Source organism: Buceros rhinoceros, unplaced genomic scaffold (genome assembly GCF_000710305.1).
Source record: "Buceros rhinoceros silvestris isolate BGI_N320 unplaced genomic scaffold, ASM71030v1 scaffold4155, whole genome shotgun sequence".
In the NCBI taxonomy this organism is placed as follows: Eukaryota; Metazoa; Chordata; class Aves; order Bucerotiformes; family Bucerotidae; genus Buceros; species Buceros rhinoceros.
Genome location: NW_010413336.1, coordinates 10,360 through 29,331, shown reverse-complemented (window position 1 = coordinate 29,331; position 18,972 = coordinate 10,360). Strand labels below are relative to the sequence as shown.

The window sequence follows — 18,972 nt, the reverse complement described above, 5'->3', positions numbered from 1 at the left end:
GACTAGTTCCATTTTAGAAATCCCTGCTCTCAAGTTTAGCTTCATTTTATTGGGTTTTGACGAGAAACAGTGATAGTCTCTTAAATAAAGCAAACAAAACATACTGCTATGAGGAATAAGCAACACTTCTCTCACGTGGAGAAGAGAGGCAGCATTGTTGAGGGGAACTGGCTTTTAAGAATCTACTGTCTGCTACGGTGCTTGAGGCTGTTTGCTTTGTAAGATGCCAAACTGAGGAGTGTGGGTTTTCTTCTCCTCCAGACTCTGTGAAACCAGAGCTGTCATTTATTTCCAAGACTGGTTTAATGCTTCAGTTTATTATTTGCCTTACTTTACCAGCAGAGCAGAGGTCAGGGTTGGTGCTGGACTAAAATTACCTATTAGCACAATATCAGCTTCATAGATCACTGCACAGTTCCCTTTTTATGTATGTCACTGTTGCTGCCACTCCTACTACATAAAAGTGGGAACAGAATCTCTTGAATTGCAAATCAGGTGTGGCTGGAGCTCTAAAAACCTTCTTCCAGCACAGTTCTTGATTTTAATCATCAGTGTTGCTTTCCAGTGGTTATGCTTTTTTCTTTTTAAACAAGACAATTAGAAAATGCAGTGTTGGTACTCAGAATGAGTCTTGAGTTAGTTCAAATCCTGATAGAACAGATTTCAGAAGGCTTACTTTCTGGTTCAAGAAACAGTTCAAAGATAACTCAGATACTAAATTACAGGATCATCTGAAAGAGGGCTAGTGTCAGGCAAATTACGTATCACTTTCTCATGCTACACATGAAATGTAGTTGCTGACAATGTCTACAGAGAGTGAAGGAGCTGTCAAATTCAGGGGAGGGATCTCTAACCACAGACAATGTGGGATTGTCCTTGCCCTCCTTTTCCCACTGCTGCCCAACTGCTACTATCTGCTAGCTATGGTATGTGTACAGCTCGCTGCTAATTAAGTTATTCTAACACAAATTGACTTAATCCTGGAGCTTCCGTTTTTCCCACCTCCAGTCAGCAGAAACGAGTTTTGTTGCCATGGTATAATCTTGTGGAGGAAGGGAATTTAAATAATGCCACTGGCTGTGCATGACCCTTGGCCACTCGCTGCATCATCTGGAAATGTGTAACTGCAAATGAGGAGGGAGCCATACCGATGCTTTGCGAGCTCAATAAACCATTTTGTACACACACATGAGGGGTGGCAGATAATGTGAACAAAAGCTGCCACCACACAGGACAATGGGAGGAGACACAGCAAACTTAGAAAAGAGGGTGTGAGTATGTGGGCAAGTGTGAGAGAGACAGCAAGAGATACCCTTCCCATGAGAAAAAAGAAAACAGAGTTAGTCTTTTGCAGACTGCAAGGCAGATATTTGGACAACATGGCTTCATAGGCTTCGGTTGAAGCCATTCTAATTTATATTGGCTGGGTATCTTTGCCTGATGACATGAAACAAAGCCTTTCCAAAACAATACAAAATTTTATTTGGTAATAGATAAACAGAAGTTGTGTATCCCATATGACAAAATAAACAACTGACAGACAGAAATTTTGTCCTATGTCAGTCACTCAGTAATAAAGTGTTAGTGGTTCCACAAATTGAGCTAGTCCTCTCCTGTGCACAGAAACTGTCTCCAAAATATACACTGGATTTTCTAAAACAAGCAAGCAAACAAAAAACCCAACCCAACCCAAACAACCTCAAAATAAAAACTGTTGGTGTTTAATAAATTGTTTTGATTGTTTTTCAGATAACTGGGTACAAATGTAAACTTAGCGTAGCTATATTTCACTGTCTAAAATAACCAGTGTGAGAGCAACATCTGATATGACAGCTAAGAGATTTAAGTTAGCTACAGTTTTCGAGGAATATTGTTACAAGACTCCTTGAGAAACACTTTTGATTGTGTACAGATTTTATTCAGCCTCTGGATTTACTACTACCTCCAAAGGAGATGTGGCATTGCAGTTATAAAATTTTATTCACACTAGTTATCAAAGGATGATTCATCTTCTGAAGCTTATTACTTAGAGATAAAAGTGACCTTTGAATTTTAAGTTATATCACACAGACTTCGCAGCCCAGCAGCGATTTTATTCAGTAACACTTGGAGGGGGAAAATAATATGTCAAAGAGTTTCAGAGTTACCAAACGAAAAAAATGTAAGAAGATTTTTTTGTGGTTGTTTAAGTACAAAACAGACCAGGTCTTTTTTCCTTTTTGTCGGATACAAGACCCTAGGAGTATACAAGCATCCTCACTGTAGTAAACTGTTTTATACAAATACGTAGCCACATAATATGTAAGAATGCATATTCAGATATCAGCACACATGTAATCTCTCAAATATTAACATTCTTTATACAGTTTGTGCCCACAGTGGTTTCATATCCCATATCACCGGGTTTTCTTTCTGTAAAGGGAGTTGCTTGGTCACTGCATCAGTCTAATTGCGTCAATCTCAGCCTGGGAACAATCTACGAATACAGGAGAGCAAAATCCACATAGAGGATTTACCACCTTCTCATTGCAAATGATTTCCTAATTTAAAGGAAAACAAATAAGGAAAGCAAAGGGAACTCAGACATGAAAAGCAGGAAATCCTGCCACCACCTTTCAAGCCCCTTCAGCCAGCTCCCCCACCCCACTCATTATCACACTAAATGCAGCAAAAATACTAATCCCTGAGCTCAGGCAAAGTGCAGAGGCCTCGTTGTGGGGCTGACTGCTCTTTGTGCCCTACAACCAATGCCACCACAGCTCACATGAGAGGATGCACGTTATTTGCCCAGACTTGACACAAGGGGTCCGCAAGAGTGAGAACTCAGACCTCTGCCACCCAGACCCTGTATAAAGTGGCATATGTAAGAAGTCCAAAGACGTGGCACTTAGCTGGTACAGCTGCAATGCCAGGGTAGGGGAACAGGTAGAAGTGTGCAGTCTTCTGGCAGCCTGGGACATAACTGTAAAAATGGCACTCAGCGACTCCGCTGGTGTAACACAGGTAATTACTCAGTGCTGAGTGGAGATTGATGGGCAGATCCACAGGACACATCTGACCACCCAGAATATGGGGAGTGGCTATTTGAGCAGAAAGCCAGGCAGCTCTTGAAGGCTACCAAAGGCTTTGAGGACAGGGCTCTGGTGAGAGTTCAGCAACTGTTTCCTCTCACCTCCTAGCCATCCCACTTACCACTTCTCCCATCTGCAGGAATAGCATGGCTCTCTCTGGCACACTCAGAAGGGTTCGTATTTCTCTGATGGAGCAGAAGGACCAGAAAACAGGGAGGAAAGAAGCTGCTTCTGGAGGGGCAGCTTGTGGGGTGGTTCCTTACAGGATCTGGGACCAAGAGCTCCTAAATGGGACTACCTACCCTTGCTAATCTGGCCCCTTCTTTCATTCGTCAAGCATCCATTAAGTAATTCCCACTCTAAGATCATCAATCTCCTTTGCTAACCACAGGCAGGGAGAGGAAGTGTTACTGTCTGATCTGTGCCAGGTTGGTAGCCGTATAAATTGGTGTAGATCCACTGAAGCTGATGGTGCCATGCTGAGCTACAAAAACTGAATGGGTGGCTTTATATGCAATTTTTATACGAAGGCATGTGCTTATACCTGCACAGTATAGCTCTCCAAAAAAATGCAGAAACCATATTCAATTAACCTTGCTGAGTGCATCAAGAGAACAGCAGCAAATATATTTGCCTCCTTTTTGTCTTAAGATATTAAAAGCATGCTTAAACCAGAAATGTTATAGTTTAGTATCTCTTATCCAACATACATTTGTGCACCAGCAGAACCATTCTCTAACATAAGTCTTTAGTAGTGTGCACAAACAAAATTAGAGGGTGAGGATGGAATCTCTCCTCCATGGGGCTGAACAATTTCTCTGTCAACTTCCCTCTTGCTGGATAGAGGGAGGCAAAGGTGTGTAGTCCTAAAAGGAATGGCTCAGCACCTTGCAAAACTGAACCTCAGTTGACCAGCTAACAAGGTTTACAGTATGTCTTAATAATAGGCTGCAAATCTTTCTCTGAGTGTGAGAAAATCCTAAAAATAACATGTCTGACAGAGAAGAACTCAGAATATCCCTCATGTTTTCCTTTCTCCTCTGAAAGCAGCAAGGGAGGAGCAGTGAAGCAGGAGACTACTAACCTAGCAGCAACGTAGAGGGTCCTGTTCATGACTATGACCAGCTGGATGTCCAGCCGGTGCCTCTGCGTGGTGTTCCGCCCTGGTTTGTGACCCACAAACACCGGATACTGTCTTGTATCTGTGGGAAGGGAAAAAAAAACAACCCACAGGGTCAAAAGAGAATCACAAACTGACACAGTGCTAGCATGGAGAACCATAGGGTCCAGCTACGGCCAAACCCTGTGGTTTCTGTTCTGACAACAGAAAAACAGCCTAGAGTTGGAAGGTAGGAGCACAGAGGGCTGGAGAGTTCTTCAAGGTTACAATCTCTGCAGCTGCAAAAAAAGAAAGTCATCACCTTTGCAGAAGACAAAAATCGTGAGGTTTTTTTTAGAGTATAAAGCTATTCTGGAACTCTTGGCACAAAGGTACATGGCACTTTCTCACAGTTTTTCTTTTACTGCTTGCAGAGCTTAAATGCTCATTCCTGGCTGCCAAAGTGTGTCTAGCAGGACAAAGCTGTTTCACAGTAGCCCATCAATCACCACAATGACTGGACTGGTAGTGGTTAAAGCAAAAGGCTTGGCTCTCTTTGGTTCAAAGTGCCAGCTTCCTGGGTTTCTTACGGGATTGGACTGCCATCATATAACAGCTGTGGGGATTTCTGAGAAATGGTGGGAAACCACCACTTGAACTTTATAAAATGAAAGTCACTGCATATTATTTTGGCAACTAGACTGATACTCCAGTTCTTCTGGCAACTGGACAACAGTACTGACTGGAAGCCCTGTACTGAACTTATGCTATCAACTCGTCAGCTTTCCCCGCCTCACTCCACCAGACAGCAAAAGCATTTACTAACTCTATTACCACTTTTTTTTTTTTTCGTGAGACTTCAGCATACATTGGGTGTGCTGCTGCTTCCCAGATGGTCTGTGTATACAACCTCCCTCCAGGACTCCCGTTCTTGGCAGGCCCTGGCCACCCTGTACTTGGGTCTGAGACTTCAGCATACATTGGGTTTGCTCCTGCTTCCCAGATGGTCTGTGTATACAACCTCCCTCCAGGACTCCCGTTCTTGGCAGGCCCTGGCCACCCTGTACTTGGGTCTGTGATGTCTGGAGGTAGAGCAGCGACTCTTTCATGGGCACCCCCTTGCTGTGGGGAAGGAGCTTGTGTGCCCTTGTGAGGTTGAGAGCTCTGCTGGTGGTGGCATGTGCCTCCGGTGGGGTCTCCCAAGCCAGACAGGTCTCAACTGAAGGGTCAGACAAAGTGTGTCCATGGGCAGGATGGGCTCACTAGCCTTCGGGCAGCCATCCTAGGAGAAGGACAACTCTGACTCCAAACCTGGGCAGATGGAGCTCGTTTAGCCTTGTAAGGCTTCCATCATCTAAGAGAAGGATACTCTAACCAAACCTAGGACCTGAGGACTTCACTGTCACCGTCCAAGCTCGCTAGGCTCTGGCAGATGAACCTCAGGTGTAAAGGGTGGAGCCAGTTCCGCGCATGCTGGTGCCTCACCTAAAAAATCCACTGCGCAGGCTTGAAGGGTGCACTCATCGCTTGCAGTGAGCGTGGGAAAAACCCTTCCCAGATCTTCGTTCGTGAAGCCAAGCCATGATGATTATGATGTGTATACAACCAATAATAACAGTGAACACTTCTGACCAAAGACCATCTTGCTCTAAGATTTCACATGCATACATGATCATGACATCTAGATGCACAGACTAGGGAGCTAGTTAAGTAAACAAAATATCAGTTAGAAGACAAGAGGAGGATAAACCTCTGATCAGCATCATCATTAATGCAGAAGTGTTGTTTGTGCATGTTATACAGAGCTGACTAGCATCTAGCTATGGCTGAGCCTTTTCCCCATCAATACGCTTTCCTAGAAACCTAGAGCTCTTTGAGGGAGTCTGTTTCTTCAGAAACTCATCCACTGCTTTAGTATTTTCCAATACTGTACTCTAAAAGTATTTTCCCTGTTAAGCTTGGTCAAAGAATTGTTTCATAGCATGGTTTCAGCAAAGCACCTGGAATCGCCATGTCTCAGAAAGCTGGGTGATAAAACCGTATAGAAACAGGAACTTTCCTGCAACCAGATGCTGAGAACTCTTGGAGGAACAAAATTAAGACAGCCAAAGCAGGATTTATGTTCAGAAGTGTCATCCTTCTGACCAAGTCCTGCATACAAAATGCAGGTTTAAACTGTCAGGGTGTTGCCTCACTATTGTTTCCTCCTTAACTCATATATCTTGCATGAGCTGTGGGCCTTTACATTCACGTGCATTTCAATATGCCATGCTGCAGAGGAGAGTTATCGCATGTTCCATTTCTCAAAAATGATCAAGACTGACTACTTCTGCATGGCAAGGATGATTAGCATCACCGTTCTGGAGGGTGAAAATGTTGGTGCTAAAGACCCAGTAGTTATACTTGACATTACTGAACAGGGTTTTCTTCAGAGCAATTCTAACTGGTTCTTGTATCCCAGATGACTAGTAGTATTTGGAACACATCAAGTCTGAAGTCATCTTTCAGCTCGGTGTTACTCAAGACAGACAAGTTTATAGGTGCCAAGGCCACCCCACAACACAGAAAGCAAGGACAATTAAGTGATTCATTTTCAAAACAAATTCCTGACCTAACATAGGCTTATACCTAAGCCTACTCATTGCTGACTTGTGACTCCTTAGCATATGTTTACAGACACAGGCACTAAAGACTTCCTTTTAAACATTTGAACCTTTGGGACTTCGGAAGATTTCTGTTTGCAGTAATTGTAATTGAGTGAGGTAAATGAGAAAGAATCAGTTATGCTAAGCATGACTTGCATGGAGAAATGCACAGAATGCTCTCCACCTGTTTAGTCAGTAAATCTCAATGCTGATTCACAGCTCTCTGTGTTACCCTAGATTTTAGGGAGTTTGCCAATTACTACTGGTAAGAAAGAAGAGAGATTCTGTTACAAGAGATTCTTTGTCTTGATTCGGGTTTTAGTTTTGTTTTGAGCTTAACAAAAAATGCCTAACACTAAACCAGAATCCATCAGAGTTTAAAGAAGTAAATTCAGTTATTTGTATTATGTTTTCAGAGCTCAATTACTTTAGTGTGTTACACATGATAGCCTGAGGTGCTTCACAGGTTATTCAGATCTACATTTTCACAAGGCAGGTGAGGGATATTCTGATTATGGTTGGAGAGGGGAGAAAACTTCCTTCCTTTGCTGCTGGATAGAGCAAGGTATTTGGTTTGCTTATGATACTGGTGTCAGTTTGAGAAGGAGAAGGGCTATAGCTTCAGAAGATTAAGCAGTTTACCACTCAGTAGTCATAAGTCGACACAAAAAAGAACAAATTGGCCGATCTGGGAAACATCAAGAAAAACAACTTTATTCATTGAAACTGTAACAAAATGCTGTTGATTTGAAGTCCCCTGATCAGTATTAAGCAAATGAAATCATCTGGCCTCTTATACTTACAGTTGCCATGCGAAATACTGATTGGCTCAGAATCTTCTGGGAAACCAGCCCCAGCAAAGTGTAGCAGTGTGAAATATAGCAGCAAGGCTTCTGACCTCATAGTAGTTCAGCTGGGAGGCTTCACTTCTTCACTTCACCCTGTGGAAGACAAACAAGGGCTTAAGTGCTTTCTGCCAATTCAATTCTAACCAGTGCATACAGAAAGCTAAACAGAATCAATGGGAAGTTGCGGGAGCTTTCCTTCTCCTCAAGCCTCTCACTTGAGGAGTTATGTTGTATTTCTAAGGAGAAGTTGCCCTACTAGCACAGTTTTCCTTTAGCCCATGCCCCAGCAGTGTCACATCTTGCCTGAGAATAGACTTAAGTGTGAGTTATGAAGAATTTTCTGCCTTAGCCATTTATAGGCTATTGTCTCCCGCACAGATCGACAGCTGACAAGAATTTTCAAGGCAATATTTTGTTTTCCCATTCTTTGGCTTACAAAATTAGATGATAACGCAATGACACACACCACTAAATTAAAAAAAAAAACCAAAAAACAACCCAACAAAAAACCCCACCCACACTAAATTATTCTGGTTAAAAAGAGATTAAGGGTTATGCTATGGGACTGATTCATAGTCTACAGAGTTGTGAATCAAGTGAAGAAACACTGAGAGAGCTTGATGGAGCATGCAGAACATGTCATTGAGCTTTACCATAAAAATATGTACCCATAAATTTAGGTGCCATAAAACCAATACTCCAACCTGTGATAAAATAAGGGAGAACAGAACTGTCAAAAAACCCACTGTTTTTTTCCCTGTGTTCCACTGACGCATTCACTCATTCACATTTCATGTACAAAAATATCCCTAAATCTTGAAGATAAAAGGAACCACAGGAGCCTTTGGATACAGTGAAAGAAAACAGCACATAATACAGTAAATAGCTCATAATTCCCAAGCAAATTTCACAGAGATGTTGATCTGCAGGGGAAATCAGTGTAAAAGTGGGGTTTTCTTTTCATCCCTTCCAGAGTTTCAAACCTTTGATGCTGTCTGCCAAAGGCTCTTTTTGAACAAAGCTATTTTACAGCAGTCTATCAGACATTCAAGATTTATGAGCAGAAAGTCAAACTTCATAACCTACATAGTCTTTGAAACTTAATTTGGCAAACAAAGTGCTAACTTGCCCTTCTGCAACACCGCTGAATATTAGATACCTATGGCTCCTTTCTCAATGCCAAAAAAAGCATTAACATTTCTTGAGTATTGCATTTTCATTTTTAATTTCACAGACACAGCTGATTCCTCATCTTCTACCCAATTGGAAAATGTCACAATAATTAATTTGCCTTATCAGATATTTGCTTTCAAATAAAATTTCAGCTCCTACAACGGGATAGGAATAGGGGACTCTGTTGCAGGGCGATATAGTCTATACAGACTAATGATTTATTATACTTTGTATTTGCCTATTATTATTCAAACTCACAAATTGGAAACTTGTCTGATTCTCTACTTCTATTAACAAAATAACTGAGAGATCGAGTTAGACTGAGGCTAGAAAAAATAGAATTTAATGTAAAGGCAATGACTGACACCTTAACTGAGCAAAGTGTCAGACGGATGGCATAGGAAAAAACCAGCAAGAATAAATGCAACACAACACAGACACTGACTGTCTATTATACCTTACGGGAGAACGCATACTGGAAGACAGTATACACAAGCCCCAAGTGAAGCATTTTCACCTAGCACTGGTTAGGCCAATAGCTGTGTATGATTACTGATACCACTATGTCTGCCTGCAGACACTTTCTTTACCTGTTTCCTCCATTTTTCTCTTTAATCACCTCTTAGGTTTCCTCTTGACTGTTAGCTCTCTGGGGCATGAACTGATTCTTCTATTTGTTTCCATGCCCACTGAAAGATCACTTGGCTACCTTAGGAATGCCCGATGTAGAAATAAGCCTCAGGAATAAATATAATACTTGGAAACACAGTTTCCTCTCAAAAGATTTGAATTAAAAGTAAGATATATATACATTAAAGGGGTTAATTCCTTTCTCTCTGCACAACTTTTTGAAATGTAATTTTGGAGCTTTAAAAATGTTGACCCTGTAAGTACACTGCAACATGACAAAACAAAGTGCCTTATCTTAATGCATAAATAGATTTAAATTCTTTTCTTCTTGAAATTGCTACAGTCCAATGCAGAAGTCTTTTCTTTTTGAAATGCAGGAGGAGCATGAGGAGCAACAGTTCAAGGGGAAGAACTTATCAAGCAATCCGATTCTTCCACTTAAACCTTATTCATTCACAGTATCAGTCTGCAGGCTGACAATTCAAACCACTTGGCTCACAGTGAGATTCAGGAGCATAAGAATAGCTGCTTTCTGTTACTCCCTATCAGCACATCGCGCACTATCTAACAATGTGTGTGTAAGACATGACAAAAGCATTACAGTCCTGCAGATGTACTGTTGTCACTCCACTTTAGAGCTTGAAAAATTTTCCCATGGATGATTCTGCACCCCTTTCCCTACTTCTCATTCAGATGTGGGCCGCACCACAGTATATGTGGAAGACAGCTTCCAGCAGAACAAACAATGCCCAGCACGCCTACTTTGTCATTCTACGTACATGCCATTGGACCGGACTTTCTTCTTTTACCTGAAAATAATTAACTGACAAATGAACAGACATACTGCCTTCTAGCAAAGATTGGTGCATTTTTATGTTTATGAAATTCTCTGTCATTCTGAAGGGTAGCTGCTGGGGAAGAAAAGAGGGAGGAGTGAGAAAAAAGTCATAATTCTTTGTTGTTCTAGTGCTACCATAGTTGTTCAAATTCATACAAATAAATGCAAAATGTCTACTTTGATCTGCCAGTGATTCAAATGGACTACACAGCTGTATGTATCCCTGTGCCAGTAAAGTTACAGCAACTAGGACTCAAGTTGCATCCAAAGGAAGCTCTTTCCTAGGAGGCAATTGTTCAAACATAATGTTACTTTCGCTATTCTTTATAATGGAGTAAAGAGCTGCACTGTTTCAGTGGATTTTCAGAAAAGTGCTGATTCAAGAGGTCACACTTATTTTTAGTACAAATTTCCTTTTCAGCAAATACTCAACTGTGGTGGGGCTCCTGGGATATACAAATGTTCTCACTTGCAACTGTGCTGAAACTACTTCCTAATCAAAAGTACTTCCGAACACAATGTCTGATGAAGCGTGAGCAGCTAGACAGTGATGCTGAGTGAGTACGGGCATTGTTTCCAAATAAAAGTTTTGCAAACATCAGTAGAGAAATCTTCAGTCACTGTGGACCACTGCAGTTCAATTTGGGCTGCATTAAGCCATACTGGTTGAGACAGAACTGGATCTAAGGACTCTAGCTCTCTCTGCTCGAAACACAATTACTGTTCCTGTTAAAGCAAGCTAGTGGCGACAAGAAGAGTGAGTTTTGGTGGAGCTCCTTTATTAGCAGATGTGCTAATAAAATACAGCCCTGCAAATGTTTAAGAGCATTTTTTATAACCTAAGTCTAATGCAATGACTTGTAGCCATTGAGTTGGTAGAGTAGATCAGATTTCTTCCACAAAACCCCCAATTTTTCTGCTTCATGCATGCCCAAGACCATTCAAAATATAACTTTAAGCAAGACACTTTGGTGCTCTGATTCTCCTTTCTAAAATTGGTGGTTTCAAATACCTCTGTAAGATGACTTGTTCTGATTATTTCTGTGTTCCCTCCTTTTTGTCATATGATGATTAAGTATAAACAAACCATACGATCTCTGAACATATATAGAAATCAAAGGTTTGCCCTCCTAAATGGACTAAGTTTTTCTGTTTGTACACTGCAGTGCAAAGGTGAACCACCTCTGTGTAGGACATTTGGATTACTATTATATTGTATGACAATTACTATTACATTTATTCATTCAAAGCCTATGTGTACATATGCACATACATATACTTCCCCATTCCCAGTCTGTACATAGAAGCATTTAACTTAGTAAAAATCATGCTGCTGGCATGAAGAATTTTCTGAAGCTAAGAAACTAATGATCATTCCAAATGAAGAAGAAAAGTCTGATTTTTCTGTGCCAAGTGCCCTCCACTATGGCTATCTATGCCAACAAGAAGTCACCATGATGAGGTCTACTTTTTGCTATTTTTAGCATTTAGAGAACTAACTCTGGGTGGACATACATGTAGAATAGCTGCTTGGCGAAAGAAATGATTACATGGCTGCTGCCATAATAGCCTAGTAACCAGGTTACTGTAGCGACAGCTTTTAAGTTCCAAAAGGTTATACAAACCACATGAAAAATCCTAAATGTAAGATCTAACTTCCTGGTAAAGTCCATAAAGTGTAAGGCCAGACTTGATCTTGAGAACAGTTCCAACAGCAGCAGCAACAACTGTGTAGACACATCTACCAATAACTATTGAAAGGGATGCTTTTCCGCATTAGAAAACCTCTCACTTTGTTGCTTTGTCCTCGCTGTATGCTCAGCTATCCCAAGCATAACTCTAAGCAAAATCAAAGTACGTAACCATGTCAGAATTTTCCCACGGCATAGTAAGCCTGCACAGTAATGGATAGATCTTGTTTTATTAATTTATTACAAACCTTCTTTATACCATGATGGGTTGTGTTCATACATGACAGCTGCACTTCAATCCACAAATTATTACGCTTAATGTGAGAATTACCAGAGAAAATTCAATCATCTGTGTTATGTATGAAGCAAGAAAACCTAATGGCCATAAAAAAACATGATTGTCTTAATTCTTTTGTTTCCGCAAGCAAGTAGAAATAACTTATTCTTCAGGAAGGCAGTAATTTTAGAAAGAATGAACCACATTTAACCAAACAGTGAGGAAACTAAAAACCAAAACTGGAGGAACTTGAACCACCACCATAAAGAAAAATGCGTGACCAAAAAGCAGAAAACTGTGTGAACTGACCTTCAAAATACTGAACAAATAGCCGTTCTCATCACATTCAGCATTTCTTATTCTGGGAAAACCAAAACGATCATAAAAATGCAAGAAAGAAACTAATTTGAGTTACGTAAGAGAGGTAACAAAAATATTTGAGATTCTCCTGCCGAGAGAGCTTTAAAGGAGAGCTTTAAAGGCTTGCAAGTGAATCAAAAACCCAAGCCCTACTTCAGCGTCCCATTGAAAGAGACTTAACAGAGCAAGAGCTATCTACCCATACATGAAAAGGCTCGATCTACATAGCATGCTTTGCCACAGCGAAGGCAGTTCACAGAAACCCTGTTCCCTGCTATGGTACAGATTTGCCATACGATGCTGGCAAGCACCCCTCATCTCCTTTGTCTAACTAAGCCTTTAATCTCTGGAAATCTCTGAGTGGAAGATGCTGTTACTGCTATTTATCCCTTTAAATTCACAGTTCCTAGAAAGGGAAAGACAAGAGTTCTGTGCAAGTCAGAGAAAGGAACTGGGAATAATGCAAAAACAACAACAAAAAGAAAGGAATACAACCTGTGGGGCTGCAGCTTCCAGAAAATAAGGGAAGTTAGGTCGGCACAGTGGAGCTGTTCAGGAGAGCATCCTTTGTCTATGTCTGTTTGGGTGGTGGGCTGGCTGCTTCTCAGCCACCTCTTGTGACTGCACCTGGCAGAAAAAGGGATCGAGCAAAATGCCTGGGCTGAGTGGTGCCAATGGGATCAGACAGATGTGAGTGAACAGAAGCTCAGCAGGTGCTTGGACAGCTCAAGAGAGAGGAGACACGAGTGGCTATCAGCAAGACACAGCACGGAGTGCCAGACATTACAACTGAATTGGCACGTGGCAGGACAGTGCCCGAGATGGCCAGCTTTTCCACTCGTGTTGTCCTTTCTTTAACGATTGCTGCTCAGTCACCTGAATGGTGGTGCAGGTGGCCACAGAGACTTAATGCCAGCTCTGTGCCCGTCGTTACAGCCAACCTCCAACATCTTTTTGTGACTGATGGTGAGGCCATCATTCATCTTTCCTCTCCTGTCCTACTCCTGTTGAGCCTACAGCTGGCCATTCATTTAATGTGGCCAAAAAAGCACTCTAGCACTCCAGGTACCTGGCCCTTATGCCAGAGAGGTTAGTGCATGAAGGCATTAGGGTAATCACCTGCACTTCTTAAAATCACACAGTAACAAGGGGTTGCTCCCGAAAGCTGGTGAGGGAGGCAGTGCCTGAGGATGCCCCTGCCGTCCGGCATTCCTGTTGACCCTAAGTCATCTCTCTCATCTTTTGTGCGTATCAAAAAGTTCTCCCTGACCATAAGAAGAATGCATGGGTGCCCTCTGCTATACTCGCTTTACTACCATTTTAATTGGATTCAGTACTGCTTACTCATTGCCCAGCTGCTGTGGGCTGCATGCCAGACATGACAATTAGGCCCAAGGGAAAGACACCAATGAGAGTGATTTTGCCTCATATAGTAAGCAACAGCATCTACCTTCATTAAAAAGAATAATACAAACTTCATTACCAGTTTGATGAAAGACAGATACATGGACTACAGAGATCTTCCCGCATATCTAAAACAAAACTTCAGCCAAAATACAAGGTATTTTTCACGCAAGTTTTGGGGTGCTTGCTTATGTCATTCAGGTTTCTGCACGCATGAGTCCCCACCAGCTTTTATCTCCCTTCATCTGCAACTTTATAAGGCCATACATCATGCACAATATTGTCAGCTATGATATGTAACATCACTACCTCCTGCTTCAGCAAGCGATAAGCTGAAAAGATTTGGACAACCCCCAGGCAGCAGTGATGAGCCTCGGCCTGCTGAATGGTAGTAGCAGGTGTCAAGTCAGTAGGCAAAACTCAGCATGCTTAATGCTGGCAACCTGTCTTGTCAAGATCAACATTACTGCTTGATCCAGCACAGTGCAAAAAGAAAATGTAAAGAACAAATGGAGGCCTTAATAGGAGAAACCTTCTGCTGACCGAAGTGAGACATCCCTGATGACTGCAGTGTTAATAGGATGCTGCTGTTCAGAGAGGGAACAGTCAGATGGAAGATGAACATCTCCCAGATGGAATTAAAAACATCTCAGGCCTATCGATTTTGGTTGTAACCTTTACTGTAAACAGTCCACAGGGGCCTCATCAGCCACCTGTTCAGTGATATTTGCATTGAAATATAGAGCCAACGCAAATGAGAAAATGGCCACAGTTCCTTGCTAAAGCATCTGCTCTGTTCCATCCCTCTATGCATCAACAGCAGAAACAAAAGTACAGGTTTCAGAGGAAGGGGTAATGCAGTGGTACTAGCTCTCTCCCACGGCAACAGAAACAATGAATGCTCCATTTGTCATGATGTTGATGATGGTGGTAGTGGTACTATATCATGTAATATTTCACTCTCTAATAATTGCTCAGTTTTATACTGAAATCAGGCTTGCCAAAACTGGGAGGAAAGCCATCTGTGCCCGGAGGATGACTGCCAGAAACACTTGCAATTTTATTTTGGGGTTATAAACCTGCAGAATGGAACAAAGGAATGCCTAAATAACCCCTTTCACTCACCACCCCCAACCACACAGAGCAACAGACTTAACTCTGGAACAGCTTGGTTGGTCATTACAAAGATGTCTTTATTATTTTTAGAAGTCCTACTCATTTAAGAGCTAAAAATAGCTCTATTGATTATTTGTGGGACTTCAGCAAACCTCTGTTAAGATTTCGAATTGATTTAAGAGCTAAATGTAGCAATCACTGCCTTTTGACAGGAGAGAATGCCATCTCTAATACATACTTTGCTGTTTCATCTCAGCGTGCTTAATAGAAAACAGATACACTACCAGCAACACCATTATTCTCCCCAGCCCTCACCTTGCCTGGGAAAAATCACTGCCAGTCAACAGATCTTCCTTTCCCTCATCTGATGGATGGAATAAAAACTATGCAGCTGCAGGTGACCCAAAGCCACAAGGGGAAAAAATGTGGCCTCCCTTTGTTTTCCTCTTCTGTTAGATGAAGATGAAACACGAAGCCTGGTATGTTTACACAACAATATTGATAATTGCCACTGATTAAAAGTTTGACACAGCCCTGCAGACATTGTCTCGGCTGCCACAGGCCTGCTTCGATCAGACAGTAATTCTAAAACGTTAGGATCAGACAGTAATCCTAAAACAATCCCTGTGGCTCAGCCAACTCTTCAGGTCAGATTCCCTCAGATACTTAGAATTTGCTTCCTTTCACTGCAAGTACATACTTAAATGGATTGCAGCCCTTCTAATCAGGAAGAAATACTTCATTTCCAGTCCTCTTACGTCTGCATGGCAATTAGATCGATATACAAGGGTATAGGTTAACTTCAAAGAAAAAGTTAGGATCCCATAGAACATACTACTGTGTTTAAAGCACAATGCAATCACAAAAAATTCTCCTTTGCTTTTTGCTAATGCAAGAAACATTCATGCATTTAATGTATGAACCCTGGCTGTATTCCTCAGGAAACTTCTCCCTTTTTATTTGAAATGAAAGTGTTCATTTTTTAAGATGATAGAACAGTAGCAAAATGCAAATCCTCACATTCAAGCCAGCAGTTAAGTAACCGCAGCACGCTGCTTAGCTTTCGTGTAATTTGGCCAGTTCTGGCGCTAAATGCACTTACGCAAAAATTGACTCATTAACCTGGCTTCATTTACTTTGAGCGAAACAGCAAGTTTTGTCAGAGTACTTTTTCAATCAACTTTGGCATGAAGCCCTATCTCAAAGTGTGAATGAAGTCTACTTTAACGCTGCAAAAGCTAACAACGGACATTACCATTTACCTATTTACTCCAGCTGTGGACTCCATACTACCCAAAAGTGCTTTGCCCCAACAGCTACCTCTGGAGAGTCCATTGCTTGTTCCATACTGCAGCATTCTAGTCTTGGCAGCAGGAAAACTCAGGCCAAACCTGAGCATTGTATTTTGAAGGCTGCTCACAACAAGGACATGTTGTGGTCAGGCAAACTGATTCTTACATGCAGAAAAAAGGTAAAGCTTTTCCCTTGTAAATCTGAGCAAACTCATCAGGATATTCATTCCTGATGGATAAAAAATGCAGGTAAACAAAGAGCTCTCAATATGAGTTTAGAATTTTATGCTCTAATTTGTTAATGAAATTAGTTTTCTTAGGTTTTTTTGCACCTGGCAGAAAAGCATGAAAGAGATTACTGAAAGAATAAAAACGTCCACAAAACAAACATAATCCTTGAGGAAAATTTTAAAAATGCTTGTGAACAAGCACAAGCAGGTAGGGGAAAAGACCAAAAGACTGAGTGCTAAGAAAACAATTATATTAACTGGGAACATTGTCTCTCAGCGCTACCTCTCTCATTTAGACATCCATCCACTCACATGTATCCACACACTCAGAGACATTCACCCAAATTTAAAAGGCTCAGATATCACAGGAAAATTTTTTTTATTAAAACTGTAGAGAAATTTCATAGATCTCTATCTTTCATGATTAGTCTGTTGACCGCCATTTTCTGCTGGTATTTTTGTAAACCTTAAGGGAGTAAAATAAATCTGACTCTGGGACAGAAAATCTGTGTAGTTTGCTTTTCCTCTGAGATGAGCATTATGCTTGCAATAATCCAGTTTGTTAGTAATTGTTAGATGCAAATGGTGGACGGAGCTTGCTCTACCTAGATTCATGCCCAACAAATTCTCAAATTTTAGATCATATACGATCCTAACAGTTCTATGGGCAAGTAAATACAAGAAAGTACACTACCCTCAAAAATGCCTCTTTGGGCATTTTGGTGTTACCCCAATATGCCAACACGACACGTTTTTCACTCTTCATTCCTCCCCGTCAGGATTATGAAGAAAACAGAAGGCAAAGCAAGAAGCCAACAGATACAAAAGAAAAAAATGCTATATGCAAATATAATCAATTAACCTCTGAATAAAAAAAAAAAATCACAATTCCTGTAATTAACAGAACGGTGCAAAATCACTTTAATTACTGGAGGTCTGTTACTGAGAGGAAACATGAACTATCTGATATGATTTCAAGGCCAAATTTAAAATTGAGGTGGTGTAGGTCAGAAGATGTAAAAAAAAAAAAATATTAAAAATATTAGTTACACAGAGACGAGCCCCTGAACCACATAAAAACACTACTCCCTTCTCCTGACACACATTCACCCACAGACTGAAGAATACAAGCATCCTTACACATTTGTTCACACCTGCTTCTTAGCACAGCATGAGGGAATTAGAGCAGCACAGAAGAGGAAGTCAAAGCAGCATTGACAAATGCCTGTAGTACAAGTTACAAAAGCAATAGCTCTGTTATTATGCGCTTTGCTTCTTTAGAAAAGCTGTGGAGAAAAAGGTTCAGTGTAGCAAGAGAGAACAAGCCCACTGAGTATGACTGCCTGAATGGGGCATGATGGATGAGCTTCCTTACAGATAGGAAAAGCCTCTAATCTGTTCTCCGGCTCATTGGTAGAGCAAAGCAAAGTTGTTCTCTTCTTCTGCGGGAAATATCCTCCGCCTTTTCAGTACCACGTGCAGGGTTTTTGCAAAGGACAATCCAGACTGTCACCCAGATGAGACAGCAGCCTGTTTCCAGGTCCTGCGCTAGGGCAGGCTCAACTATCCAGCCTAACACCCTGCAGCAAGACAAAGAGGTTTCTATATTGCCTGCACTTCCTACGGCTATTTTAGGAATGATTGGCTGCATTCAGGTTAAAACTGCAAATAATGAGATACATGGGAAGTCATTTTCACGGCACCAGCACACAGCTAATGACTGATGCTGAAAACATCATTACTGATATTCCAGCTAATTTTGTGGAGTTAAAAAAAAAAACACACTGTGCAACAGACAGAATGCATCCTTCATCCCAAAGATGAAATAAGAACCACCAGCACTAGGACAGGAAGATTCTTGCTCTGGGGTTTACTGAAGAACATTTGGCTCTAATCAAAATACTACGGCTTTCTCAGACAACCAAAGACCTATTCCCCAAAACCTTTCTCTTCTCCCTCAGTCCCTGCAACTTAATTCCTTAAAGGCTGGGGATGGCAGGAAAAGAAATGGTTCATTAGCTGAGCACATCTATATAAATTCAGCAAGATTGCTTGATGAGTAGGCACACACACCATTATGGGTTTTTAACGAGTCTGACAGGTGTTTTTGAACCCAAATGAATCCTTCCTAGCTTGTCTTATAGAACAGAAATTCCTGTGCAGGAAGAGGGTAGAAGACAGCATAGCTGGCAAACTGCTGCTGTTATTTCTTACTCTGCAGTTCTGCTGCTTACGTGATTTATATCAAATGCTGCAGAGCAAGTTTTCTCTAACTTTGGGTTTGCCTCAATAATGTGG

General features: G+C 41.3%; 1 protein-coding gene across 5 annotated transcripts in view; it reads right to left on the bottom strand.

Annotated features, from left to right (window-relative positions):
• The window catches only part of SEMA6A (sema domain, transmembrane domain (TM), and cytoplasmic domain, (semaphorin) 6A), a 61,806-nt gene extending 54,048 nt beyond the window's left edge, over positions 1-7,758 (bottom strand). For all 5 annotated transcript variants that reach the window (XM_010136683.1, XM_010136687.1, XM_010136684.1 and 2 more), the window contains exons 1-2: positions 7,619-7,758; positions 4,156-4,273 (exon numbers count right to left, since the gene is read on the bottom strand). In XM_010136683.1, the coding sequence (XP_010134985.1) occupies positions 4,156-4,273; positions 7,619-7,718 (218 nt within the window). In that variant the 5' untranslated portion in view covers positions 7,719-7,758. The remainder of the gene's footprint in view (positions 1-4,155; positions 4,274-7,618) is intronic.
• Positions 7,759-18,972: the final 11,214 nt, after the last annotated feature.